Source organism: Maylandia zebra, linkage group LG2 (assembly GCF_041146795.1).
Source record: "Maylandia zebra isolate NMK-2024a linkage group LG2, Mzebra_GT3a, whole genome shotgun sequence".
Classification (NCBI taxonomy): domain Eukaryota; kingdom Metazoa; phylum Chordata; class Actinopteri; order Cichliformes; family Cichlidae; genus Maylandia; species Maylandia zebra.
Genome location: NC_135168.1, coordinates 44,962,543 through 44,978,896, shown reverse-complemented (window position 1 = coordinate 44,978,896; position 16,354 = coordinate 44,962,543). Strand labels below are relative to the sequence as shown.

Sequence of the window (16,354 nt, the reverse complement as noted above, 5' to 3'; positions counted from 1 at the left end):
GTGCCTCTGAGCTTTGAAGCATAAATTGTTGAGAATCAACCCACCCACTCACACAAGCACAACCTATACACGTCTATACTATGTAAAATTACATATATTCATCAGAGAGAAACTGTGGATTTGTAGAGCATGTTGTGTGCATCATGCCTGAACATTTCACAATTTGTGAGGGAACGAAATCATAATGTAAGACCCATGAATGAACAAAAGAGTTAATGGATTCAGCTGAAAACCATTTTTACAGTTGCTACTATAATTAAACATTTGCTTTGTCAATGCATTACAGCCCTGTACATCTGTAACAAAAACATACATGTTCATTAACAGAAAGTCCTTATATTTCATTCAACAATAACTGCCAACAGTTGTGGTTTTGTTTTGTTTTTAAGATTAAAAAAAGCAAGAAACAATAATAATGGCAATCATTTTTAGTGACCTGACAGACAAAAATATTACTTTTATATTATTTTTTGGTTTTCTAGTGTCTCACAGCTGAGAAGCCATGCAAGTGCTTTTTTTAATGGGTGTGATGATTTTAGCGAAAGTGTGAGGACTGCCTCCACACAGTGTTAACAACACATTCTGTTCCTCCTACCAAATAAGCCCACAGGGTTCAAGTACAGTCTCTGAACAGACACACCAACATACACAATGCATCAAATCAGAAGCATGGGAGACAATCAGATTTATTTATATCGTTCACAAGGCTCATCTCAGCACTTGATACCAAAAGACAGAATGAAATGTATAAATCACTTTTTTTAAGTGATTTGTTTGTTTTTACTGGTAGCATGATGTAATCCTGTGGAACTAGGATCATGTGTGAATCTACAAATGTTCTTGTTTCTCAATATTTCCATCCACGGTGGACCTCAAAAGTTTTACCAATTTTGCTTTCAGTGCTGACTTAATTTTTCGTGGCATAGATTCATCCACAGATTCATCCATAGGTGCTGATGGAAACATTCCTCAGAAATTTTTGTCCATATTGACATGAAAACATGACACATTTGCTCTAAATTTGCACTCATGATGCAAATCTCCCATTCCATGACATCCCAGAGGTGTACCACTGGATTGAGATTTTGTAACTGTGGGGAGCCATTGGAGTACACTGATTTTAATGTCATGAAATTGTTACACTGTGGTCATAAAGGGACGGACATGGTCAGCAACAATACTCAGGTAGGCTGTCAAATTTAAACAGTGCTCAAACTGGTAATAAGGAATCCAAAGTGTACCAAGAAAATATTCTCCAAACCATTTTATCATCGCCGTGAGCATAACCCACTGATACAAGGCAGAACTACTTCAGATTCAATATGGTGCACGAAAAGGGATGCTCTTCTGCACACCTTGGTTGTAACAGATGGTTATTTGAGTTGCTGTTGACTTCCTACAGTCTTAAAGCAGTCTGTTCATTCTCCTCTGTCATCAACAAGCCATTTTTGCCTAGAGAACTTCCGTCACTGGATATTTTTGTCTTTTTTGCACCATCTTCTGTAATCCTTAGAAATGTTCGTGTGGAAAATTCCCAGTAGATGAACAGTTTCTGAAATTCTCAGAGTAGCCCATCTGGCACCAACAACCACGCCCATTAAGTCATTTAAAGTCACTTAAATCACCTTTATTCCCCATGTTGATGCTTTTTTTTTCCAGCAGGTTGTCTTTACCAGAAAAGCTCAGAGTTACTGCCATGCGATTTGCAGATTAGATATTTGTGTTAACAAATGGTTGAACAGTTGTGCCTAATAAAGTAACCGTGAGAGAGTATGTGAATGTTTTCATGTCCTCTGAATGCATTTTTTTTTTATCATCAGCAATTTTTATTTCATTTTAAACTTCAATAACAGAACTGAAAAAATAAATACATAAATAAATAATTTAAAAAAAATAAAAAAACAAAGGGAGATTATCCTATTCTTTCTTCGCACACCAATCCCCACACCACCACTCTCTCATTACTCCTCTGTCCATCAAGTTACAGAAAGCCAGCTTGTAAAGGGAGACCAAATACAATCATATTGATGCAATTTATCTAATAAACCATAATTCACTTTTTCGTAAGATGCCAACTCTCTGAATTCATTTTTGTCTTCTTTTTTTTTTAGCGATGCTAGCACTAGAGCTGATATTTGAGTATTGATCATTTTAATCATTATTAGTATTAGAGTTCAAGGGGATTTCTTCTAATTTTTTATTTTGTCCAAATCTAGATTTCAACGTATAAAGAAATCTGTAAAATTGGAACCTGTGAAAGTCTCCAATTTTATACCTTATTTATCAGCTAATTTTGTGTAACACATAGATGGAAGATAATGTTTTCTTTTAAAATGCACATATAGTGAACAAAGCAAAGATTTATTTAGCAAAAGTATCAATAGATGTAAAATTCCTCTTCAGAAAAAGTAAGCACATCCTCAGCTTTTGAAGCCAGTTCAGCCTCATCCACCAGGAAATGGTCCTTTTGAAAGGGTTTGCTACTCTTCCTTCCAAAATGTTTTCAGTTCAGTTTAAGATGTTTGAGCTTTTGCTTGCATGTGCTGCTCTCTTTCAAATATCCTACAGTTCAGCAGAATTCAGATCTTTGACTACCCATTCCATAACTCTTCATTTCTTCTTCTTGAGCCATCCCTGGGTGGATTTGCTAGTGGTGCTTAGGATCAAAGGTATACTTACAGTTTAAGCACTTTTTTGATATGATGTGAAATTCACAGTTAAAGCACGTAATGTTCCCCAGTCGCCAAGTCAGCAAAGCAACTCCAAATACTACCATTTCAAAGCAACTATGTCACTGATTCATCTGTCCAGAGCACATTCTTATTGTAAATAATCTTTCCTGTTTGTAAAACCTCTTTACAATTAAAGATGTATCCAATTTGACACCATCAGTTGTGACAACTGCCTACAGATGAGAAGACATTTTTGAGTTATGGCAGACTTTTTTCATCAAAATGTATGTTCTTGTATTTATACAAGTTGGCAGTCGTGTGAAACACTAATAATCTCGCGAGCATCCACAACCAGTTTTTTCCCTGAAGTTCTCGTGGAGCAGCTTAGGTCTTGGTAGATGACATCACACACTTTAACAGCACAAAAAACACCTGATGACATGGAGTTAAATAAGTCTCCCTAATCATTAGCACCTACTCTGAATCCTGTGACACTAACATTTCTATATTTGAATAATATAGACTAAAGAATGATGTAGACTACTCTTTCCATGAAATACATCAGCTTTTTCTCTCATTGAAATTCTAATTGATTCTGTGTCACATTTTCAGGTAATTTTTTTTAAATGTTTACTTGCTCAAATGTGTCCGAAAAGCCAACAGTCTTCTACACAGGCTGTATATCGATCTGTATGTGCATAGTATAATACACAGAATACTATCACAATACAAACATGAAAGAAAATCACATTAAATCTACATCATAAACTGACGCCAGATGCTGTCAATTCTGATTTACAGAGTATAGCCGAACAGAGAAAGCCCTGCAAAATCCTAAGATAACTCTGGCAGACCAGACATAAAAAGCATTAACACACACACACACACTTGTACCATGTGAAAACAAGAGCTATTTCTGACTCTGCTGTTTGGGGATTTCAGTTTATTTCCTGCTCTGTCAAACATGTTCTAAATGTTGGTGCGAGAGTCACGTCTTTGTTCTATAAGACCAGGGGAAACAAGTGACCACTTGATTACACAGCACAGCAAACACATGACATAAAGGTCAGGAACACAAAGGAGTGGGTACACAACTGCAGAGCATTGTGCAGGACGCATTGGTGTTCTCATCGGCTCTTCTGAAACTATACACATCTATTACTGATTAGAAATATAAAATTAAATAAAACTGGAATCAGCTTTATTTTAGGTGACATTGCTACTATAAGATATTGCGCAAGGTCCCCCAGTAACCAAAGGAACTGAAGCAATTTAACATTGTCTTTGTCCTAATTTTCCACTGTAACCTTTAAGCAAAGCTGAAATATTTTGGCATTATTGCACGTAACCTTTTCATCTCGCCTACAGCACTGTTCATCTTCTTTATGCTGGCCAGTTCTCCTGTTATGTATTACTGTTAGATCACTGACTGCCATCTCTCTCTCTCTCTCTCTCTCTCTCTCCCGCTGTCTCTCTCTCTTAACTCTCCATCTCTTTTGTCTTTCTCTATCTCAGTGCTGCAGTGTAGGCAGAGACTTGTCTCCTCTAATTACATTGAAAACGATGTGATCATTCAGTACAGAGAATCTCTAATGACATCTGGCAAAACAAAGAAAAAAGTTTTAAGGCAGGAAACTGAATCACACTGCCGCCTGGCTAAATGTCCATTGACTATGAGGTTAACGGTGGGGAAACTGTAGCACCACGGTGTTTGCTTTCAAGCAGTTTTAACCGTTTCCACATTATCAAGTATCCAATCCTAACGCAGCTTGTACAAAAGTTTCTGGTAGGGTAGTACTTAAAGTGCTATGGTTTGTGTCAGGAATGCCTGGAAAAGACTGTGTTAAGACTGGCCCTCGTGTTTCCAGTGAGACTTCGTGTTACTCTTACAGAATGGATCTCGTTCCCCTTGCTTTCAAACCTCCATCCACCCTTTTCTGTGCTGAAGGTCAATCACAACAATTATAAGGGTTGATATGATGACTAGCATCTCTGACATTCCTCTGTTGATCAGTGCTATTTCACATCATCTCTGTTTTGTTTTGTTTCTTTCTCTGATTAGTAGCTGAGCTGTCCAGTAACATCCCAGGGACATGCGGCCTATGCCTTTAATAAACCCTGAAGAAGATTTCAACTGAACTGAGAAGATGAAAACTATTTTGCATTTGTCTGTCAATGCCAGACTAACTTCAGGGCAGTTTATCAGAAGATGTTCTGGCTGTGGCTTTTTTTTCTGGTAAGTACTGGAAAAAATGTGATTCACAATTAAGAGTAAAAGTTGCCCATTAAACTGTAAAGTTTTCCTTCTTATGTTATATGATTTTATCGGGCTATTAGCGTGATGATGATTTCATGCGGAGAGGGCATTCTACCACTCTGGTTGGTCAGTGTTGTGCTAGTTTTAACTGGTTTTCACTATATAATCCTGGGCAACATAATCTATGAAGAGCTCGGGAGCTAAACCTTACATATACTTTTGAATTGTTAGAAGCACTAATAAAATGTTATTCAAATTACAAATTTATTTTAAAAAAAACAATAGGGGGCACTAATTTACTGTTGCCTTTCCCTTTTCATTTTATAATGAGCTGTGTATCAGCATGCATTTTTCTTTGTCTGGGTCACAGCATGCACATTTGCAGCGCTGCGTTCAGTGCATGTAAGCAAGCCACCTCGATATCCTCCACCCATGACTGACGACTTCCATGCTTATTGGGGCTTTGTTGCCGTGGCAGCGTCTCATTATGTAAATGATGTCTCCCTGATGAAAAGGAGGCAGGCGCAGCCGTGATGTTCACTGCTCCAGACTGTGTAAAACTGGCTTCAGGGACCAGTGAAGGAGCATTGCTATATTTAGCAGTCATCTTAACAATGGCTTTCTTCTTTCTTCTTTCTCACATCTTTGAAACAGAAGGCCCACTCACATTTAACACTTGTGTCATCTTTTTCACACAGTGAGTACTAAAATATTACTCCAAATGCACATAAAGGCACATTACCAACATTTCAGTGGCTGTGGCATTTACGTCTTCAAGGCTTAATATGTTGTATTTCTAAATTCTTGAAAGTTCTTTCTGTTGAATAGTTTCCTAAGAATGTATTATCCTTCCTTTCTCTGCCATATATCATCACTGTCATGACCCAAGCTCAAAAGGTTTTATTCCAGCCCAATAAAAATGATCCTTTTAATGTTATAGCCAGTTTTTAAAATAGACAAAATATGTGCTGCTATTGAATTAGATGCCAGAAACATATTTTAATAAAGTAGGGTTAGGGATACCAAAAGCTTGGACAAGCTTTCAGCATCAAAGTCTGACTCTTTGAGAAAAAAAATTTTAAGGAAACTGTGTAAATGAATAAATAATTCTTGTTGTAGAATGAAATTGCAAAGGATTTGGAAATTTCATCATCTAGGCGCCATAATATGATTTAAAGATTTCAGAGAAATCTCTGTGCGCAAGGGATCAGGCAGAAAATCAAATACTGAACGCTTGTGATCTTCGGGCCCTTACATGGCACCACATTAAAAACAGATGCTATCTTATAGTAGAAAATACTGTATAAGCTCATGAACACTTTAGATCATACTTCATAAAAAATGCTTTTGTCTTTCCCAATCTAACAATATATTGGATCAGTTAAGTATTACCCTTGTGCTTCCAACACTGATATGTTTTTCTCATAGACATCCAGTGAACTGCTAAGGTAGATCACTGATGCAAGCTGAAGTGTGGCCCTGCCTGTAACTTGCGTGTGAAACAGCTGCAGGACTGGAGGAGAGCAAGAAGCTGGTAATCCTTTAAACTATTCTCTGCACGTTTTGCAGAGGAGATGGTGGTCTGCTGCTTTGGAGTCTTCCGGTTGAATTCACTCTACAGAGACTACAGCCTTGTCCGGCATTAAGAGACTGTCAATCACTAATCTGCATTCTGTTCAAACCTGAGGCAATCATTTGCCCTTACCATAAGCACTGCTGGCCAGTTAGATGCTGTTTCCCAGACCTGCTCAGCCTGTAGATCCTGTTTATTACCACTGGTTCATCCTTATCTTGTCCCTTTCCTACCTCGGCTTAATCCCCTTTATAATTATCATCAACTTTAATTAGTTAATGTGCAGAGCAACTATTAATCCTGAGCATCATTTCAAATACAGAAACCAAGGCCATGAAACCTTTGAACGTGACATGATGTTAAAGCATTAACAGAAACATTTCAGTGCTGTCACTCTGAGCCGAAAATGTCCCCTTTTGAATCTTTATTTCACAATAACTTTATGTGACACTGTTCCCGTCCCACTAGGCTCCATGGATGACAGGACACATGGTTTCTATGGTAACCTTGGGATGCTGTAATTGCTTCTGTGACCTCTTTCTGCCCTCAAAACATCCAATAGCTCCTCATTCATTGTCTGTTGTAGTAAGTACAGTCTTTACAGTTAAAAATATGTTGCTAAAATGTGCTTAATGTAATTAACAATGTCTATACTTAGAAGCACAAATTGCTCAGCAATAAAAGATCCACTTGGTTCCATATGTTTGGGGATAATTGGAAAGAACATCTGTGGTAAAGCTTCTGCAGAACTGCACGTGTTGCATACCCTCCACAAACTGTATGTGAGCCCAAGGTGGCGTGAAGGCTTTCCACACAAATGAGTCACTCCTGCCACATGCTCAGTTGAACAGATGAACGCTTTCCTTCATCTCAGTCGGGCTAACAGCACTAGATCTGCGCTGAGTCAATTAACAATCAGAGCTTGATTTTCTCACACCTGGCAACAGTATTATATGAGAAGGACATAATTCTGTTTACCATTTGTCATCTCTAGATGATGAGCATAAAAAAGAAACTAAGCAATGCCATTTAAACATGCTTTCATTATAACAGCAGCGGAAAGGAGACCAGAAAATGATTCAATTTTCTGCTGATTTTATCTTTGTTAAATTTAGCAGATAATAGACCACTGGGAAAAATGTTCTTCTTCCCTCATTAAATCCCTGAGCTAACATGAAGGTGGCTAACCTCAACTTGGCTTACTGACATGAGCAGCTATAGGAAAGTGTAAGTAGGTCCAATAATCTGAAGCTCACACTTGCATAAAAGTGGTTTATCTCGTACTTTTTAAGTAAGCAAAACACAGCAATCCCAATCTGAAATATTTCTGTTCTTTCCTTATTGAGAGAGATTTTTATTTTGTTATCAGCCAGTTTGACACACACAACCACAATTATGGGGGATTATCTTTAGATGGGATTAACTGCTGTAGCACGGAGTGCATTTCTGAAAGTTAAACTGCAGTAATCTAAAATCCACAGGTAGTGAATAATCCCAAACCTACTGTCAGACTTTTAGTACACACAATCATTTTTGATGAAATGATTCAAGTGAAGTAATAAGATTACTATCATGAACCATGTTAGCATTAGCAGGCCATAGTCAGATCTGAAGAGGACTTTGGAAAAGAACATGTTGTTGTTGTGTTAAAACGCACTCGTTTTGTGCAGAAGTCAAAAATACGAAATGGCAAAAAACATTAATTTTGATATTTTATCTGTTCGCGTTCTGTGACAAGGAAGTCAGTAACTTCTTTTTGTGTATTCCATTTAATTTCCATCTACTGTGCTGGTATAATGGCACTACCTTAATAACTGGAATAAAAACTACCTTGAACATCATAAGAACCCTTTAGATCCCGGATCCTCATACAAATTCTTACTCATCCCAGTTCCTGTGCCAATTCATGCACACCCCATGTACTGTATATTGAGCCTTATTTTTCATCCCATATATTTACATGAGTTGGTTGTTAGCAAACTGTCAGAATTTTCAGCTCTGGACACATACTTACTCCTGAACCTAATTTGGGGAGATAATGTTAATTACAAGACCATGTTGAGTAACTTTTATTGGAAGAATTGGAAGTTAATACAATGAACATAATATTCAAAAAAATGTTATTATCATTGTTAAAAAAAACAAACATGGCCTATTATTTTTGAGATTAGATTAACAGATAATCGCATGCTTGCTAAACAGCTGTGATATTCAGCAAAGAGCATTCATGGCCTTTTTTAAGTAATAAGGATTAAATGTCTTTAGCCCCTCTTAGTCACAATATTTATGGAGGAAGCCAAATGACATGTGTAAATTAACAACCAGGTATTTCAAAGTATAAAACTGCAAAGATTAGTTGAAAAATGAAAAGTGCAGTATAAACTATAGGGGCACTTTAAAACCTTTCTATCGGCCATATGCTTCGACAGTCTGAAAATACTCATGTGATCTTTTCTGAAATGGCAAGAGGTTCACAGGAAGAGCCAGGCAGAGCAGGAAGCAGCGTAATTGTCATTTGGGACCTTTTTTCACTCATCGTTTAAGCACAAAAAACTATTTCAGGTACTATGTTCCAACCCCGTGAGCTTATTACATGAGCTTATTTACATGAGTTTATTCACACGGCTGGTAGTGGTCACTTAACTTTAAAATTTAGTACTAGGTCAGCTTACACAGCTTACACAAACAACCTGCGGGTTTGTTTTCTGAGGGAGGCCAGCCTCTCACAAAAGCCTCACCTCAGAAGACACGCAGCTCTGTGGATTACCAGCAGCAGGCAGACTAATGCACCCGCAGTGAAGCATTTAGAGATTTTAGGGGCAGAACATTTCTGGCAGCAATGACGTAAAACATAGCATAGTTTCCATTTCAAAGTTGAGAAATTAATAAGATTAAAATGTCTTCATCCTAAACACATACGTTCAGATGTATTTCACTGCTAAATGATCAATACATAACCATTTCCAACAATGCAGCTGTCATGCTGAACCAAAACACACCTTTCATGTGAAAGAAAAAAACATCCTAGGAACTCTAATGAATCACGCACCAGAAACCAGTCACAGGGGACCCTGAGTCAGAAACCCAAGCTTAGGAACTGAAGAGACAGGCCTTCAACATTCTCAAACACCGATCAGCACACAATTCAGCAATGGAAAGTGGCAGATCACTGATGGCACTCGGAGATCTGAGTGGCATTAGACTCCGCTCAGGAGGTGAGCCAGTTTCCTTGAGGTCGTGTAGCCGGATCTGCGTCAGTACAAGTAAAGCATCTGACAGTGCAGAACCACGCACTTTCACACATTAACACTTGTCACTAACTTCAAAGTTGGGACAAAGTTGGGACAGAGTATGGTACAGACTTGTAGTGTAATGAAGAACATAACCTGTTTGGATTGACATAGAAAAGAAAAGACAATCTATAATCTGTTCATTCATGTTACCAGATCCTGACATACTCTGACAAGATTAGAATATCCAAACACTTCAATATCAAGGGAATGTTAAGCTACTTAAACTTCACAATTTTGGTAGGACAGTCACTAAAAAGGACATAAACTGGGGGAAAAGATTCATTTTGTGTTGATACAGTATGCTGAATAAATATTATGAATCTGAGCCAGACAAATGTGAGAAAATCCTGTGAGTTTACAATGTTGAAACTTTGTTTGGAGTCATTTTTCACCCTGGCGTGACTTTTGTTCGACCCCTGCATGTCAAACTATTAACTACAAGTTGATCTCACAAATGCCAATCCTGTCACTGCATGCTGTGTCTTATTTTTGTTAAAACATCCCGAGAGAGTTCACAACAGTACGGGTGCTGAAGGCATTTAATAGAGTCTTAATGATTAAAGTAGTGGATCCTCCCTTCACCACATATTGTTCAAAGGAGATTCTTGAAGAGCCTCATTAGATTAAAAGAAGTTAATGACACTGTAGACAGTATTTGGTTTTGCTGATGAGACCAGAGCAGGTGTCAGTGTTGTGGAGGATAGAGTTGCCTGCACTGTGATTAATGAAGCAGCTCCAAACTGTTCTCTGCATATCTATTGATTCATTTCTGTGGCTGGCGCTGAGCTGAATTAATCTCCCTGCAAATATGCAAGACTTATGTCTTCTTCTGCACTTTGTCCTGCAGTCTGAGGCAGACATGAATCGACTGGATGACACTCATAGCCAAAGAGGGGGTTTATCAATGCACTGCGCTAGGATCAAGTCTGAGGAAAGTAACAGAAGCACAAAGTTGTTGTTTTTTTCAGAAATATGGAATCTTTAACTGATTATAATGATAAATTAGCAAAATGATGATAAAAAGCAATCAGAGAAATGTACGTTAAATTGGACCATAAAGTAAAACACATACGGTGCAAATGTTTGTATAACCAATGGAGAGTTAATCATCTCAACAGTTAATGCATATGCACGAGAGTTATCTGAGAGAGGCTTCAAGCCCTGGAAAGTTATAAAGCCGAGCGAGTGTATACGTCATGCTTTGACACATCACTTTGTCCGCACAACTAAGCTTCAGAAGGACAAGGGGAAACTAACACAACGTGATTCACTGGTGTTGATACTGGTACTCTACACAGAGCCATGTTTCTCTCTTTCAGTCTATGCATGTTTTCTGTTTTCACATGCTTTGCTAACAAAATAAATCCCTGAGGGAGTCGGAGAGAGAAAACAGTGCCCTGTCACAAAACTGAGTCACCAAGAAAACACCCTGTAACAAAAAGTGACTTTCTTACTGAGTGACAGCTTGAATAGCATGTCTTTGTGGTATGACTACTACTAGGACCCCCACAGAGAACATTACTTGTACTTTTCAGGATTTAAATCTGTCTGTAGATGCAAAAACGAGATGCTCATGCTCGACCCCTCTTTTTTTTTTTAATTTTCTAACCAAATAATGTTTTTGTAAAGATGTAAGCATTCAGAAAACTACAACTGCAAAAGACATACTACTAAAATAAAATTAAAATATGCCATCATAGGTAATTTAAGCAGCTTGGCAAGAGAGATTCTTTTTTCAAATTAAGAAAAAAGGGGGTATCACTCTGTTTAAAAAAAGCAGGGCAGTGAGAAGCTTCTGCAGTCCAACAGCTTGCAGGGGGAAAAAGGAGCTGTGGAGATGGCAGGTGGTTCCGGCTTTAATGGACTGTTTCCCTGAAATAATTTGTGGGACAGGTGGTTGCCAACATTGGCAGGGTCGGTGGTGATTTTCCCCATGCGGTTCTCGGCTCTTGTGCAATTCAAGTCTCTGATGGAGGGCAGCTGGTACCAAATGACCCTCTCAGCAATTCACAGTCTACTGTCCTCCCCCGAGCCCCTTCTATTTTTTTCCTCTCACATGAAAGCACGTCAGCTACACCACATTTGTGTGTTTTTCTGTAAATTTATAAAAGGAGACAAGCCTTAGTGAACACTCATAGTTAAGTTGAAGATGTTTTGCTGTCATCTGATAGTTTTGGCGATAGCGCTTCCAGAGAGCGTGCCATTGATTTCCAGTGGGAGACAAGAACAAAAGCTCCCGTGGAGGTTAATCTTGAAATCAATTAAAGCATGTTTTACTCACTGCACATTCAGCAAAAAAACTGATAAGCTTCCCTTACTGGTGTTTTATTTTAGATGCAGAAGTTAGTTGTCAAGCATCTTATACTATAAACATTAAAAAGACATACTATAGACATACTAGACATAATATGGATCTAAAGGTTATATAATATCAAAAGAATATCTATTTTTCCATTATATGTTTTGTTAAATGCATCAACAAATTAACCACGGAGGTTGAGAAGTAGAGTGGTTTAACAACAAATGCACCATGACACCAAATCTTTCCTTCTGTGCCCTCATCCAGGAAAGCAGCTTTGGATGAGGTATGCTCAATAGCTCACTAGGCAGTAATACTTTATTAATGCCTATTAATAAAGATTAAATGTTAATAAAAACTGTAATATTCTGTAGTACCCTGATTAGGATGCATCTGTACCATATATAGTAACACCAAAAGTCAGGTAGCAGTGTTGCCAAAATAAGCCAATAAGTTCATTGATTTGTTGTAAGCACTTCAAGCGGAGTCAGAACACGATAGTAGGAAGATTCAATTGCATTTCTATACTGTAAGTAAACAGGAAGACTGTTATGGGCACGCTGCCACGGTGTGAGTGTTGGGTATTTTATTCTGTCACTAAACCTGGGAAACAGCCGTTTTTACTGGTTGCAATTAAGAGTTATTTTTTAAGTTATTTTATTTTAATACCCAGATATTTACTGACGCGAAAAGTCCTGTCCTCTCTGGTGTGTGGTTTTTTTAAATCTTTTAATAGAAAACTGAGCACGAGGACAAAGACGCAGTAACGTGTGTGACGGTGCGTAAGCTGTCCCGCACATCAGGACGGAACGGTTGCGATTAGTCCCTCTAGGTTTCTTTGGCAACCTGTCTCCATTCTGTCTCCATGGCAATGCCAAGGCAGTTTACTTCCTTTTTTCTCAGGGATACGGAGCCTCTTTGTTACGCCACAGGTCATAAACTCGAGCTACGAGACCGAGAGGGCTCCGCGCGTCGTGGCGGTGCAGATGTGACGAGAGTGTGCGGCTCAGTGTACGAGCGAGAAACACAAAGGGACCTTTCAACAGGATGCCAGTGACACAATAGGATGCCACCACCATCGCTACACTGGTTTTACTGGTTAGCTTATTAACACCCTGTAACACACACCCTGTAACATATTGCCTTTGCTAAATCATCTGCGTTTCTGACGATCACCAAGTCAAGGCAAGAAACGCATGTGATCTCAAACTCAAAACATCGTGCAGCGTATAGGCCTGCAATAGCATATCTCAAAGAGCAATATCCACATGCATCGTGCTGGGAATGGTGAACCATCCAGTGGTTGGTATTGTTTTCAGTCAAACCTCAAAGGGTGATTTGAGCACCATGCAGGGAATGAATGAGCGCATGGTCGCGTTTAAACCTGTGATTTGGGGATAAAGCAAGCTGTGCAAGCCAAGGCTCTTCTCTTACCCTTGGAAGCATCCTTGTCTTCTTTAGGCTTCGCCACTTTTCCGCTCATAGATCCCAGTTTGGATGTGTAATTCCCGAATTAGATAAGAATCGAAATCCCCTTAATTGCTGACAGTCCTCAATGAAATCCTGACCGGAGATTCCAAGTGATGAGATAAGGCTTCTGTAAAGAGAAATATTCATCAAAATTGCATTTTCTCTCATAACACAACAGCTGCGTTTGGTGTTACAGCAGGGCCAAAGAACGTAACAATGGAGCTACTCGTGCTGCAAGGTGTTTCTCAATTGGGTATCAATGAAAACATTCAACTATTGATAGACACACTCACACGCCACACGACAAAGACCTCATGTAGTTTCAATAAACACAAAGAAGCAGCCTATACGCATGCCTATCTTCGTATAGCCTTTCCAGTGATTTAACACCGCGCTTTAACCTACCTTATCTCCTCCACGTTTTCTGCTACATCAATGCACATTGATGAAAGGAAACGTCCCCACTATGAATCCCGTTATGTTGCATACGAAAAATCACGACCTACTCTATTGTGACAAGGGAGACGAGCAAAAAGCTGCGAAATGGAGCGCACTTTTGCTCCCCACAGGTCTTCAGTCAAGAAAAATTCAAGTGAATAATACACTGAGCTGTAGTGTCTAACAAACCCCGAGAGTAATCCCATCCAGTGTGGCTTTTGGCGACCAGGTTTTCTTGTCTGAGGCTTTCACGGTCGAGCTCTGCTCCTCTAAACACTCGGCAGATAGAATCAACAGGATACACAACGTGAGAGCGCTCTACCAGTTACAGCGCCCGTTCACACAGTGGACAATTGTTTTTTGACCCGCGTATGACGGCTGTGGTGAAAACGAGCTGCTCGATCCATGAATGCAGTCAGCATGTGAGCTGTGATGTCGATGCGGAGAAGAATTAAAGCAGGAGGTTGTGCTGCATGGCGCGCACCATCTTGCTGTTGCTCTCATTCAGTTGCCTTTGCAGAGCTATGCGTTATCCCATTCACATCCGAGATGCGCATTTTCTAAATATATATTCGGAGGTCTTTCCTTTGACTTGATTAAATATGCATTTGGAAGTCAGTAAGTGGCTGGAGGATAACACATAAAAATAAAAACCGCAGTAAATTCTTGTTATGCTTTCTTACATACCTGCAGCTTTATCATTTTACAGTTTACATAACCTCATTAGTTAATAAGATATTTGTTGCATATGACTAATACGATGGTGTTATGTAAAACAAGCTCCGATGGATCGGACTCTTAACTGAGAACATAACCCACCTAGTTAAGACTGGATAGTGGAACGTATCAGTTTGTTTTAGTTTCATGAACACTTCTCAGGTCCTTGAAAGTTTTTCAGGTCCTTGAAAGGACACATCCAGTTCTACAGCAGTGTTTTGAGAGTGCCAACCACATTAAGTCCTTTCCCCCTTCTGCCACCAGATGAGCATTTTTTTTCCAGATGCCACCTCACATTCCTGTTACATAATCACAAGGTGAAGTTTATCACATAGGTGTCTTTTACACCGGAGAAGCTAATGTCGCAGTCCCACCACTGTTTTGAAATGCGTTTTGTCCCCATACCGCACAGATTTTTACAGGTGTAATTGGTTCAGATAAATAAAGATGAATTGTTTGAGAAATGCTTGCAAGTTTACACATTTAAAAAACATGCAATACAGTTTCAATGTAGATAAACAAATAGTATACTGAGTAACTCCTTTGAGTGTGACGTGATTCACTGTGGGTCATGACAAATCGATTGTGGGAGTGAGGAATACCTCAATTTCAGTGCACTCACTGTAAAATGCATGCAATAAAGAGTTAACTATAATTATCTTTTTGTAAGTGTTCAGAGACTATCAGACTAATGAATAAAGCCATTTATTAATATTACTGCAACATATTACTGCAGTAATATGTTATATAAGTGTCCTTACCTTGTGAAACTTGTAAAGATGAAGCCTAAAAGCTTCACTTGAAGTCACGTTAAACTGTTCAGTTTCAACTGAGCCATATCAACAGCAAAACATATTGATTTCCATTTTTAAGGACACTATAATCTTTTTAATTAGGGGTGCTATTTTTTAGATTCTGTTCAAAAGTCTTTCAATCCATGTCCAGTTTTTAGCAGGCTCTATGTCACAACCCCTGGTCATGCAGAGCTGTAGCATGCAGTGGCAGCAAAGGGAAAAAGACCCCTAGGTTAAGGGTTACACGCCATATGGTTGCTATTTTTAGAAGAAACTGGAACCACTTCGAACTTTCTTCACATCCGCAGATCTTGCTGAGACATTTGAGACATACTGGGACCTGTCTCGGTGAGTTACTTTCCCTTAAAACAGTCCAGTCATTGCATTGTTTTTTAAATTGCACTCTACTGAGTTGAGTTTAGTTATATTTCTGACACAGGATTTAAAGAAAGTGAACCCCAGTTAAGCTAAATCATAATCTTTTAAATACTTTTTTAGACAGAGGATGGTTATTAAAACATGATATGCATCAAGCAGCCATAACATATTTTGTAGTGCTGCAAAAACACCTATCACCTGGAAACAGAACCTCTGTGGGTTTCCAGGGGAATCCTTTTGAGTCTTGTGGATTACAGGATGGGGTCTCGATGCATAAAACACAGATGTATGCCTATATTTTTATATCTTTAGATTGTATTGACAGTGGTGATGCTACAGAATCCTTGCTATGAAGTTATGAAAAAATATAGACAGATTAATTATAGAGCTTCAGTTTAGTGATTTTTTTGTAGATTTTTTTCATAAAAACCATGTTTTTCACAGCATAGTCAATGATGAATGT

At 38.7% G+C, this 16,354-nt stretch overlaps 1 protein-coding gene and 1 long non-coding RNA gene across 4 annotated transcripts in view; one reads left to right on the top strand and one right to left on the bottom strand.

The window, feature by feature from the left end:
* LOC143413047 (uncharacterized) overlaps nucleotides 1-7,251 on the top strand; it is a 29,498-nt gene extending 22,247 nt beyond the window's left edge. Inside the window, exons 2-4 of the long non-coding RNA XR_013093606.1 lie at nucleotides 4,735-4,908; nucleotides 5,584-5,626; nucleotides 6,358-7,251. This is a non-coding gene — a long non-coding RNA (uncharacterized LOC143413047). The remainder of the gene's footprint in view (nucleotides 1-4,734; nucleotides 4,909-5,583; nucleotides 5,627-6,357) is intronic.
* The window catches only part of fgf13a (fibroblast growth factor 13a), a 102,259-nt gene extending 86,631 nt beyond the window's left edge, over nucleotides 1-15,628 (bottom strand). Inside the window, exons 1-2 of one of the 3 annotated variants that reach the window (XM_076875187.1) lie at nucleotides 15,481-15,628; nucleotides 13,529-13,691 (exon numbers count right to left, since the gene is read on the bottom strand). In XM_076875187.1, the coding sequence (XP_076731302.1) occupies nucleotides 13,529-13,577 (49 nt within the window). In that variant the 5' untranslated portion in view covers nucleotides 13,578-13,691; nucleotides 15,481-15,628. Of the gene's footprint in view, nucleotides 1-13,528; nucleotides 13,692-13,969; nucleotides 14,517-15,480 lie in introns of those variants that run through there. The other 2 variants (XM_004545680.5, XM_004545678.5) reach the window with 2 other exon arrangements.
* Between the last annotated feature and the right edge of the window lie 726 nt (nucleotides 15,629-16,354).